General features: G+C 43.5%; 1 protein-coding gene across 1 annotated transcript; it reads right to left on the bottom strand.

Annotated features, from left to right (window-relative positions):
- Positions 1-791: 791 nt before the first annotated feature.
- Positions 792-12,163, bottom strand: CRYM (crystallin mu). Its single transcript, XM_041462269.1, has 8 exons — positions 11,433-12,163; positions 11,057-11,207; positions 10,056-10,118; positions 7,168-7,269; positions 6,164-6,347; positions 4,580-4,701; positions 3,642-3,726; positions 792-2,972 (listed from the first exon to the last, which is right to left on the bottom strand). The coding sequence occupies exons 1-8, from the start codon at positions 12,161-12,163 to the stop codon at positions 2,908-2,910; spliced, it is 1,503 nt and encodes a 500-aa protein (XP_041318203.1). The 3' UTR covers positions 792-2,907.
- Positions 12,164-12,293: the final 130 nt, after the last annotated feature.

The following is a 12,293-nucleotide window of genomic DNA, read 5'->3' as shown; positions in this document are numbered from 1 at the left end:
ATAAAGTGCTTTTAGCAGCCATGCCCTGGCTAAGATCACAGATTTTAGTTGCACATTCATTAGCAGAACATTTATCTTTAAAGCTCTTTTTATATCTTTCCATTAGCCAGCTATGATTTTTTCCTTAGGGGTATTCTGCAATTCTGGATGCTAATCCTGCTTAATGATCTGGTTTTTCACGTTTCTTCTTTCCATATCATCTTGTGGCTGTGATTTGTATAATACAGTATCTTTTCTCAGATGGACTTTATACTGCATTCTTCCCTGCTTGGGTTCCTGTACACAGCAGGTTATGTTCTTATATTAAGCAATCACATCAAAGTCCTGTTCTGTGCAACCTTCCATGATTGCTTTTTCCACTCATGTGTTTTGCTGTTTTCAGATTTTATCAACCCCTTTGTTTCCTTTAGAGTTTGAAGCACTGGAATTCCAGCTGTGACTCCTGTCAGTTCAGTTGGAGAGACCTTATGTATCACATGTGCAATCCTAGAGCAGAACCCAAACCCAAATCATAAAACCAGGCAATCCCACATGAGCACAGCCCTGCCAAGTACAAGGTTTCCTCCCTTAAGGATTTAATACTCTGCACTGAACAAACGTTAAGAAAATGTGCAGCATGGGACAACTGAGAAATTGAGTTCCACAGAGGAACAGAGCACTCCCTATTTCTTCCATTTAACATTCAGTGATCACATCTACTGAGAGTGCAGTCACTGCAACAACTTGAATACTTTCTTGTCATCAAATAAATCAACAACAAACCAGAAAAGAAATGGACAACAAAATGAGTGTCAAAGAAAAACACCAGTATCTATTTAATTTTAATATAAATGCAAGTCACACAATTTCATGATCCATTAGTTTGTAAGAGAAGGAAACACAGAAATTGATGCTATTATTTCCCCTCAGAAAATCTAAAGGTGGCATCCAAGCAATTCCCATTGTAACTGAACTTCATGACATCATAGGTACAACACTGAAGCCAGGCTCCCAAAATCTCCCACTGCCAATGAAGCTGAGAACAATGTGGGTTCTCAGAACCAGGTCTTTGGACTGGCCCCATTTATTTTTTTAAAGTGCATAGTCTGTAGGGGAGTACATGTGAAAATAAACTGGACTTGTCTTCTTCCCAAACACTACATCTCACTTCAAATTACAAATCTGGTATAACACTGGCACGGAACTGGGATAATATTGTCATAATTATTAATTGCAAGTTTCCATAGAGTTCTTGAATAATGGAGCATCGTTTGCTTTCATGTTTACCTCAGATTAGTGTAGTTCTGCATGAATGAACCAAGGAACTAAGTGAACACAAACTTCTGAACACTTCAGAAATGACAGAGAAGAAACAAGACATGTAAAGACAGAAGAGTAATTTTGCTACAATTAAAACACAAAAGCTCACAGAGAAATTTCTGTTGTTTTTTTCTGATGGGATAAACAGGACCAGTGGAGTTCAGTTTGGATCCACATCAAACATCCTTCAGGCCTATCAGGGGTCTGGTACCTTTCTATGCTACCTCTACCACTTTGTACTTTTCCAACTAGCCTACACCAGGCTTACAGCTGGGAGTATTATTTACATCACACCTGCACTGTACTCATTAACCTCTTCTACACTTACCTATCCACCCTCCAAGACTTTAATGCCAGCTGCTCCTGACCCTCCTTCCTGTGCTCTTCTCTGTTCTACTGACATGTTATAAAACCTGTCATCCAACTCTTCCACAGCACGAAGAAACACTTAATAGCCTGCATGAAATAATACGCAAATGGAAATAAAACTTCCCAAGGCACAACTTGTGAGCCTGAGACAGGAATTTGTTTCCAGGGCAATAGCTGTTTTTCAGCAGATGCTCACTCTTTTGCAAGGCAGTTGCATAACAGCACAAAACTGGAACTTTTCCTTATGTCACTGGGTTCCTCTGCCAGGAAAGGATCATGAAAATTCCTGCCCCAGCTAATATCTGCGATAATAGAACAATTAGCAATTGAAGCATGGTACAGCCAAACTGAAAATATTTGCCTGCATACTTGAAATCAGTTTGTGTGGCTCGAGCCTTCAAGAAGCTTAGAAAAACAACTTAAAGGCACCAGAGATTAACAGCAATAGTTCCCTACAGAACTGAGATAAAAGTTAAATCAAAACACATATTAGTCCTCACATTCTGTGTGACTCCTTGCAATATGAAAATGGCAATATCCCAGTGAGGCATGTTCTAAGGGAGGTACTGAGCAGAAAACCAACTGCAGGGAGGTATGGTTATTACATAAACCCCCACTCAGAACTGCGCCCTCAGTGAAGAATCACTGAGTCTGAGGGCAAGAGGAGGTGGATTGCCAGGGGTGAAAAAAATGGTGACTTCCAGTGGGCTGGAAGGGAAGGTGTGTCCAGGAGTTAGAGGTGGGCTGTGTGCCTAGGAGGCTGAAGACAAGGTCACTGTCACTGGAGCACTGAAACCCACAGCTGCATTTAAAGTACCATCACAGGTAAAGATGATGCCAGAGTCCATTCTACAAACTGATCTATTTTACACCAGAATTAATGATCCCTCTAAAAACCATGAAATCTACACACAGGCTTCTGCTACATAAATAATTAGAGAAGAAAGGCATTGATTCCAGAATGATACCAAAATATGGAAAGATACCCTTGTTAGTATCACTGCAAACATCTAATACTTGCTGTTACAAAAGGGAGACATTTATTAACAATACTGCAAGTATCTAATACTTGAAATTAGAAGACTTTAGAAATTAGTCTATTGCTGAAATTTTACTTGTCCTTCTTGAATATTTTTGAAGGATTTAGATAGGATTGGTGCCTTTCTTGTTAACACAGGATTCAAGGAAACTAAGTGCAAACAATTTTCTTGGCCTCATTGGCATTGTAGACGTCTCTCTTCAGTTACCAGCTGACCACGCATCATAAACAAATTTTGCTGCTACTGTGTCTTCAACTGCCATCCCTGAAAAATAATTGAAGTTACTTTCAAACAGTTACTCAGCTGTACAAATGATTTTGCTTCAGAAGGGAACAGGAATACTCAGGAGATTATCTAACTGGACAGGAACAGGAATTATTTCCCATCCCAAACACCTACAGTGTTACATTCAAAGTCCACAGCCATCATGCAGGGTTGGGTGTGCTGTAAGAAGTTAATGTAACAGTAGGAATCTAATTTTCACTGTTCCTATCACAACTGGGCCCTTTTGGAGATGTCATGTAGCTCAGAGCATGGTAATTCATCCCCAGGGCCACCCTTTCCCAAAGCCCAGCCCCACAGGACACTGTCACATTGTCTCAGGTCAGACAGACCCCACGGGTGGAACAGCAGGGCAGTCGGGCTGCAGCTCTATTAATAAATGCTGCAGTCATGTCTTGAACAACTGTGAAATGGAAAATGGACTTCTATTGTTTGCCTGCTTTCCTATCACTTTTCATTACATCAATCCTGCTAGATAAACAAGAAGGGAAATAAAAAGGGAAAATGCAAATCACAGTCGACTTTCTTGTGGACAGTGCATTGCCACAGCGGTTCTGAAGATGATCAGCAGCTTTCCCACGCATGGGGGACCTAATAAAGAACAAGGCATTGTTTTCTGTCAGACTTGGACACAGGAGGGGCTGTTCTTACCCAATGATTTAAACACTGTTGTTTTCTCAGGCAGGGCTGGTTTTGTACCCTTCAATACCTCCCCCAGCTCAGCAAAAATCTCCGCCTGTGGAAAAAAACCATATTTATACAGAAACATAATACCCATACATACATTAAGAGGGAAAAAACCCCTTTTCTTCTGAGTGACTTCAAAAGAAAGAACTCCTCCAGTGCTGCATCCCAAAACTGATTACTTTCCATGGTGAAGCAGATCAACATTCAGACAAATTATATAGAAACTGGACAGAAATCAGAGGAGCAGAATGGTTTTCAAAGAAAAACAGCTGGCAGACTTTCCACAGCCAGTAAGTTTTTTTACAGAGGATAGCTTGTTACTTGTCCAACAAAACACATGGGATTCCACACACATTACCATATCTGGAGCTCTTATGTTAAACCTCAAAAGTGTAAATCATATTTATTCTGCAGACACATTAAAAGAGAAAAAGAAAACTCCATTGAACCTCAAAGAATCCCTGCTGGCAAATCTGTGCAGATCATTGTCTGCTTGGCTTGTGTGGTCCATTCTTTGGGCTGGTCCATTCAGTGTCAATCACACTGAAGTCTCAGGGGAAGAAAGTTACAGGTTTTAATAAACAGATTTGAAGAATATTTACAATAACCAAACACTGCAGGAAATGTAGGTCTTTCAACAGCAATACATTGTTATCATCAAAAGCCAATGCTGAAAACATGCTACTGTAATATGGTGTCATATAATGGTAGGTACAGAGGTTGCATGACTTGGTCACAGACAGCGCAGTTTGAAACCAGTTTATCCTTCAACCCCTGCCTGGAAATTTGAAATTAAATTTGATGCCCTAAAGTTTTCAGTACAGCTCATCATCAACACCGACTCATTTCAAATGCAACCCAATTGCCACAAAAATAAAGCTCATAGTTTCAGGAAGTCTTACCCCTGACAAAATAACATCTCCTGATTCTGTAAGAGCAGCGTCTCTGGAATCCACAAACAGAACGGAATTCTTCATCAGCTCATCATCCAGCTCTCTCCAGTCTGGTCTGCTTGCTCCAACAGCTAAAGCAACAAAACTGATGAACTTGGGAGCAATGTTTAAAACAAATTCCAATCACATTTTGTTCAAAAAACACGTGAAGTAACGATCAACACTATTATGGAAATGTAATGTACAAAAAAATCCAGTGTTAGCCTTGGAGAAATACTGATTGATAGGACAACAGAAAAACATCGAAGACTTGATATGTCAGTAAAATATCCTTGTCAGAAGAGTCTGAGTAGCTGAGGCAAAAGAAAATCCTCTCCCTTTGTACGTTATCTCTTATATCATTGTTTTCATCAGATCATCACCAAATGAATTTTACACACCTTTATTAGATTATCACTTATCCAGAGAAACTGAAAACAAATCACAGAGCTTAATTTTTTATACACAGCACGAAGATCATTATCAACTTGTTATGGGCTTAAAAAAACAAGCAAACAAGAAACCAAACAAAAACTAAAAGGACTACCCAGTTATACTGTATTCAGATATTTTTTACATGTCCAGCTGTTAAGGAACAACGAATTTGCATTTGCCACATTTGCATTTGTTGCTCAAATGCCTCTTCAAATAGTACAAATGCCTCAATGAAGGGTAAAAAAAGGCAAGGAAAGGAGAGAGGCCTTTGTGTCTGTGTTGCCTCAGTGACTGTGGACCTTAATTGATTTTGTTGTATTCCTGACTCCCGTGCCTTGACACAACACAGACAACAACTTTCAATGACAAAGGACTAAATCGAGTTTGAAAAATTGGTAGGATGCTGCTGGAATGTGGGACCTTTCTTTAAATTGCTCCCTTTGAGAAATGGCTTTTGTCTTTTTTCCAGGCTATCTGGAAAGTGCACAAGGTCATCTGAACAAGGCCCACAGTTAATAAAAATAAACAAACAGAGGCACATCCAGAGACTCCAAACAATACTGTGGCAACATCATTACCAGGCAGGCAACAAAAAAAGCACCCCTCCAAACCTCACTATAATTAGAGGTTAAATTATGATGTTCTTAACTCAGTCATTGCATCTTCATAACTCAAGTAAAAAAGTAAATTGGTGTGATCAGCCCAAAAAGAAACAAATACAAAAGATTACAAAATTGGTGGAAGAAAAGATGACACCACCAGGGCAATGTAACAATGAGCAGTAACTACTTAGAAATAAGAACATTTGCATGGGTTATTTAAATGGAGAGCAAGGTGAGAATAATGACAACACGAGGGCAAAGATGATGCACCATTAAAAGAAAAGAGCATATGAGAAAAGAGCAAATCCCATGCTCAAGCAAAAATCCCCTGCTGGATTATGCAGGCATTCTGACTCCAGGAGGACAGGGCTGGGAAAAGGGGTCCTCGCTAAAGAGGAAAAGTCAAAATGTAAAGAACATTCATTCCATGAAGCACAGAGAACTGCTTCTCAACAGACGGTGATGCTAAACAAAGTGCTAATAAACACCTGCTGTACACAAGGGGAACAGAACCTACCATTGATGTGGGCACCTGGCTTCACCCAGTCTCCAAAGAGGATGGGAGCTGTTGCCATAGTGACTGTCACAATCACATCAGCCCCTGTCACCGCCTCCTGGGCGGAGGAGCAGACCCGCACGGGGCCGCTGACGGAGCTGGCAAACTTCACTGCCCTCTCCTTGGTGCGATTCCATACCCTCACCTCGGGGAGAAAAACAAAACAAAGACAGATCAACTTGGAGAGTTTCTCCTTGCTGAAACAGAATACTTAAGTCTTCAGTAGACAGTTAAACGTTTCCTAAAGGTTGGGGGTTTTTTTCCCCTTTAATGTTCTTATCATACAAGTGAGTAAATTTCAAGCGTTTAGCTACATTTGAATGCCTGTTTTGTGATGCCAGAATAACATCTCCTTGTAGAGGAGATTATTCTTATAAAATGCAAATAATTCTGAAAATTACATTTAAGGAAAAGTCACAAAAAACTTATCCAAGTATGGCATATACAGTAGGATCTTCTCAGACAAAAAGCTATCTGAAACAACTTTGATTCCAACCGTTTTTCATGTTAAATACCAACATTTGAGCAAGAAATTCTTGCTGCTCTGATTATTCTTGGGTTCTGTGGAAACAGAACAAAAATATGATTAATCTTAACTTTTATGGTGGATTGACCATGGCTGGACACAAGGTGCCCACAAAACTGTTCCATCACTCCCCTCCCCAGCAGCACAGGGAGAGGCAAGAGAACATAAGATGGAAATATTAGAGGGTCATGATAAAGGCAGTTTAATAGAACAGAAACAAATGTTGGAGAGACGGCCTTGATATTGTGTGAGCACTGCTCAGAAGCAGCCAAAACACTGGGGTGTTATCAGACCCCTGGAGCTGCCAGTGCACAGCACTGTGGGGGCTGCTCCATCCCAGCCTGACCTGATACAACTTCACTGCTGTACTTTTTTTATAATGAATCCTGCAACGTGCTAGAGAAAAATAAATGTATCTTCTTTAAGATGTGTCTGTTACCTCCTTAAATGTGAACAGTTCTGTGAAGATATCATAATGGCTGTATGCTTGAACACCAGCTCCCAAAATGCACAGCACTTCTGCAAAAGGTGGCATTAACAACTGAACAGTATCAGAAAGAAAAATCAAAAGAGAATATGTAAGGACAATATATTAACGGGCATTACAAATATATATCAAAGTACTACAAAAGAAAGCAATATTGTTAGTCCTTTTAAACAACAAAAAAGTATATAAACAAGTATTCGACAATCACTATATGTATTGGGCTTTTTTTTTAATGCAAAAGCAAGCATCAGTAGCATCAAAGCACATCTTGGCTTAATTCCAGTGTTGAATTGTCTGACTTGAAATTCAGATTTAAGATACAATAGCATGAACAGCAAGTTCGGGGACCTCAGTACACTCCAATACTAACACATCCATGTGGCTGATTAAGTGTAAAACAATAGTGCTGGTGTTCTGCACTGGCTGAAAGCAGGGCTCAGAATCCCAAAAACCATCAGTACTGAATCCCAAAAACCAACAGTTTACCTGGCAGCTGCACAGGTAAACTGGCCCTGGCAGCCCCACATTAATCCACCTCTTTGAATTCACTGAAGCCATAAATCACACCACAAGCATATCCTGGCATTGCAAGAGCCATAATATACAGACATTGTAAAAGTATGGATGGTCCTGAAGAATAAATAATAAAATTCAGTTCTACAGTTGCTTTTGGCTTTCTGGTTTAGTTCTTGTCTGTGATTCACCAGTACTTGGCAAAAGGGAAGACAGAGCTGCTGGAGTCCAGCCCTAACTAGACTTGTGTCTTGTTTATGCATTTGTTGTGGCCACCCACTCCTGCCTAAAAAGCTTCAGAATTGTCCAGGCTCTCAAGGTTTATTCTGCTGCTAACAAATGGAGAAAAATCTCATTGATCCCACTTTTCAGTAATAATAATTTGTTTTAATGTGCCTTTTAAAGACTGTGAAGCACTGATTTCAAAGGTCCTTTGCGTAAGAGCAAGGGTCTTTGAAAAGCAGATGCAGTAAAGAAGACAAGATGACAAATATGAGCTAAACTCAAACACTCCTGAAAATTTCCAAAAGAACAGATGACAATGAAGGATCTGATCTTGAAGTACCTTCAGCAGCCAAGCTCCTTTGAAGCCAGCATGGACTGCCTAAAAACCATAGAACTGACCAAATACAGAACGGCCACAATGAATGTAACCTCCTGTCCAAGGAGCTCCTTGTAAATCATTCTGTCCTTTGGTTCAGGAGAAGCTCCTGGGGACAGGTCCTTCACTCAGTTCCATGCCAGTGTAGCTCCACTGCCATGGATAGAGTCACCCTGGCATGAAGATTGCCCCTCACAAAACGGTGAGATCAGCCTTCATTCTGATGCAAAGCTGAGGAGTGACAAACAGTAGTTTTCATCTCTGGCCCTCTTCTTATTGCCTCAGCCTTTGAGGAGAAGGCTAAAATCCTGCTGTGCAATGCATGGTCACTTGCTCTCTTCCTGATGTTAGCAGGCCAACCAAAAACAGCTTTTAAAAGAGAAATCCAACACAACAATTTCCAAATTGCACAGCCAGATACACCTCACCTTTCTTTAGAAGTTTATGGCCATGGTCAGGGACAGTCATCTGGACACCAAATGGAGAAAAATCTCATTGATCCCACTTTTCAGTAGTAATAATTTGTTTTAATGTGCCTTTTAAAGACTGTGAAGCACTGATTTCAAAGGTCCTTTGCGTAAGAGCAAGGGTCTTTGAAAAGCAGATGCAGTAAAGAAGACAAGATGACAAATATGAGCTAAACTCAAACACTCCTGAAAATTTCCAAAAGAACAGATGACAATGAAGGATCTGATCTTGAAGTACCTTCAGCAGCCAAGCTCCTTTGAAGCCAGCATGGACTGCCTAAAAACCATAGAACTGACCAAATACAGAACGGCCACAATGAATGTAACCTCCTGTCCAAGGAGCTCCTTGTAAATCATTCTGTCCTTTGGTTCAGGAGAAGCTCCTGGGGACAGGTCCTTCACTCAGTTCCATGCCAGTGTAGCTCCACTGCCATGGATAGAGTCACCCTGGCATGAAGATTGCCCCTCACAAAACGGTGAGATCAGCCTTCATTCTGATGCAAAGCTGAGGAGTGAGAGTGACAAACAGTACTTTTCATCTCTGGCCCTCTTCTTATTGCCTCAGCCTTTGAGGAGAAGGCTAAAATCCTGCTGTGCAATGCATGGTCACTTGCTCTCTTCCTGATGTTAACCAAAAACAGCTTTTAAAAAAGAAATCCAACACAACAATTTCCAACTGAAATTGCACAGCCAGATACACCTCACCTGTCTTTAAACACTGAAGTTTATGGCCATGGTCAGGGACAGTCATCTGGACACCTTCCAGTGACAACAGAGACACTGACAGACACCTCTGGACAAGTTATCCATCTATACTGGGCATCATTTATCTTAAAAGAAATGAAAATGTGCTTTTCTCCTCTCTTTACGAGTCCAGTGCCACCCACCTGTCCTGTCCCAACAGCAGAAGGCATCTATCTAAATAAAATTCAATATATCACCACAGCTTCATCACCCAAAGCCATAAAGGGGCATGTTAACACAAACACAAAAGAAAATACAGTGAAAGACAGCTCAGTAAATTCCTAGAGGAGGGTGCAATAGAAGCCACAAAAATATAGCTCAGGTTCCTTCTCCAATCACACACAAAGTGTAAAAGCCAGACATGACTGACTCAAAGCAGTGAGTTGAAGTTTTCCCTGAAAGTGCATATTTTATGATAAATCTAGTTTAAAGTTGTATTGGATGAAAAGCCATTTGCATAATTTGTTCTAGTTATTTTATAACTCCAAGCCCCACTTAGAGAACAGAAGACACACCTTGGTAGCAATGGCAGAAACTGCAGCTGTTCGTTTTGCTGTAATGACACTGCCATCCAGGACCTTTAAAAAAATTCAAACAGACTGAAGTGAACACTGAAAAATTAATAAATACCAAACATTTTCATCCAATTTGTGAATGATATTACAGATATAAAAGATGTAGAAGCTGGCAACTACTATCATAGCAACCATACAAAGTCACGTTTGATCTGGGCAGATCCTCTCTTTATTCCAGTTCTTCCATATCATTCCACCCAGCACAAAAGGAGTGAAAATTATCAAAGAGCTACTACCTCTAACTCACCCAGCTCCTGATGCACTGCACTTCCCTGGCTCTCCAGCACAGGGAATACATGGATATGACTCCAATACTCTGTGCTCCAGGAAGAGCAGGGAGCAGTGCAAGCTAGCAGTGGTTCCCCAGTCTGCACTGTCCTGGTCTGTACAGGGGGCTGACAGGAACCATGGAATTCCTCAAATGTGTATCACTCCTGCCTCAATGTACATTAGCTACTGCATACATATTAATTATGGGGCCAAAAGCTCAAGGAGCTTGGTAGAAGAACTCAAGACAGTTTTCATGACCAGTTTTAAAAAAAATTATAAAATAAATCATTATTACTAAATTGCAATGCAAATCATCATACTAGTCCCTGCAATGCAAATTATAAATCTCTTTCAACTTGAGACTTAAGATGGTTCAAGATCCATTCTTTACCCAGCAAGGTGGGGGGTATTTTTGCTTTCAAATGCAAGATAAACTTCTTCTAATCATTCCTCTCTTCCACTTACACTCTGAGCTATCAGATTAAAATCACAAGCAGCAGTAAATAGCACGGTGAGTACAGTTTAACAGAAACGAAAGATAGACAGCTTTAGGCCAAATCATGTTGGTAAACTCTGGAATTTTTACAATTTACACCAGCTCCAGCTTCCAAGAAGCAGAAGTGAGAAGTGACAGCATGAGCAGAGAAGAATGCAGGACACACGAGACTTACAGCCTTCAGAGTACCATTGCTGGGGTCAAACAGGAGGACAGTCGCCTGGTGGGAAGGCACAGAGGAGTCCTTCAGGTGCTCATAGAAAGTCACCAGCTTGGTTGTCAGCGCATCGTCGGCAGCGCTGTACGCGGGCATGACTCCGAGGTACCTCGGGGGAGAATTTCCTGCGTTACTCACGCACCGTGATCCCGGGAGCTCACAGCCAGCGGGCTGCGACCGCCACGCCGCTACCGACCGCTTAAGCAGTAACTCGGTACGGAGGGCATTTCCCGATGCTCCAAATCCGCCCACCCGGACCCTGCCCCGCCGCGAGTCCGCCCCCCGCTGCCGCTGTCCCCTCGCGTCCGTGCGGGCAGCCCCGCCGTGCCCTCACCCGCCGTGGCGGGGCACGGGCAGCACGGTGCGCACGGGCTGCACCACCCCGCCCGCCGCGCCCGCAGAGAAGTTGGCCAGGGCGGCCTCCAGCGCCGGCAGCAGGAGGCTGGCGCGGTGCAGGTGCTTCTCCACCTCCTCGGCGCCGATGAACACGGGAGGAGTCGAGCCCATGGCGAGGGACGGGACAGGACAGGATAGGATAGGAATGCACAGGACAGGATAGAACAGGGTAGGATAGGATAGAACAGGGTAGGATAAGACGGGACGGGGTGACGGGACTCCGAGAATGCGACACGGCGCACCGCTCGCACCGCCGCTAAGAGCTCGCCGGGGCGGCCCCGCTGCCGCCGGCCCCGCCGCGGAACCGCCCCCCCGGTGCCGGCTCCGCCTCCGCGCCCCACGCCCCTCACGGGCGCGGCGGACACCGCGATGTCCGCGCTGAAATCGTGCTCGAGGGCGGCTCCGGCATTGCCGTACCCGCAGGCACCGCCGCTCTCCCGCCTCACCCAGACAGCACTCAGCGGGAAGGCGGCTGCGAACTCCACGGAATGGCCCTGACACAGATTGGGCACAGCCACTCTGGGATCCCGCGTCCTGAGGGATAGCCCGAAGGACAGCCGCCAGCGGCACCCTGCGCCTCGAGGCATGGCCCCGAGGGCCATTCCGGGGAAACATTCCCGGGGAGACATTCCGGGGGGACATTCGCGGGGGCACATTCCCGGGGCACATTCCCGAGGCACCGTCGGCGCCGGGACCCTGCGCGCCGCAGGGTGTCACGGCCCGCAGTGCCCGGGAGGGGGCGACACCCCGCGCAGGTGCGCAGCCCGCTGTGCCCGCGCGGTGGCGCTGTTGCCGCCCG

This window comes from Pyrgilauda ruficollis, unplaced genomic scaffold, assembly GCF_017590135.1.
Source record: "Pyrgilauda ruficollis isolate IOZ18807 unplaced genomic scaffold, ASM1759013v1 scaffold16, whole genome shotgun sequence".
Classification (NCBI taxonomy): domain Eukaryota; kingdom Metazoa; phylum Chordata; class Aves; order Passeriformes; family Passeridae; genus Pyrgilauda; species Pyrgilauda ruficollis.
Note: the sequence above shows the minus strand (reverse complement) of the source record. Positions and strands in the feature narration are given on the sequence as shown.

What these genes read in the sequence shown, in the direction of transcription:
- CRYM (XM_041462269.1), bottom strand. Translation starts at nt 12,163, where the DNA reads ATGTGCCCCGGGAATGTGCCCCCGCGAATGTCCCCCCGGAATGTCTCC. An exon ending in GCAATGGTACTCTGAAGGCT is followed by an intron (nt 10,119 to 11,056) that starts GTAAGTCTCGTG and finishes ATTTTTTTAAAG; the next exon opens with GTCCTGGATGGCAGTGTCAT. An exon ending in AACAGTGTTTAAATCATTGG is followed by an intron (nt 2,973 to 3,641) that starts GTAAGAACAGCC and finishes ATTATTTTTCAG; the next exon opens with GGATGGCAGTTGAAGACACA.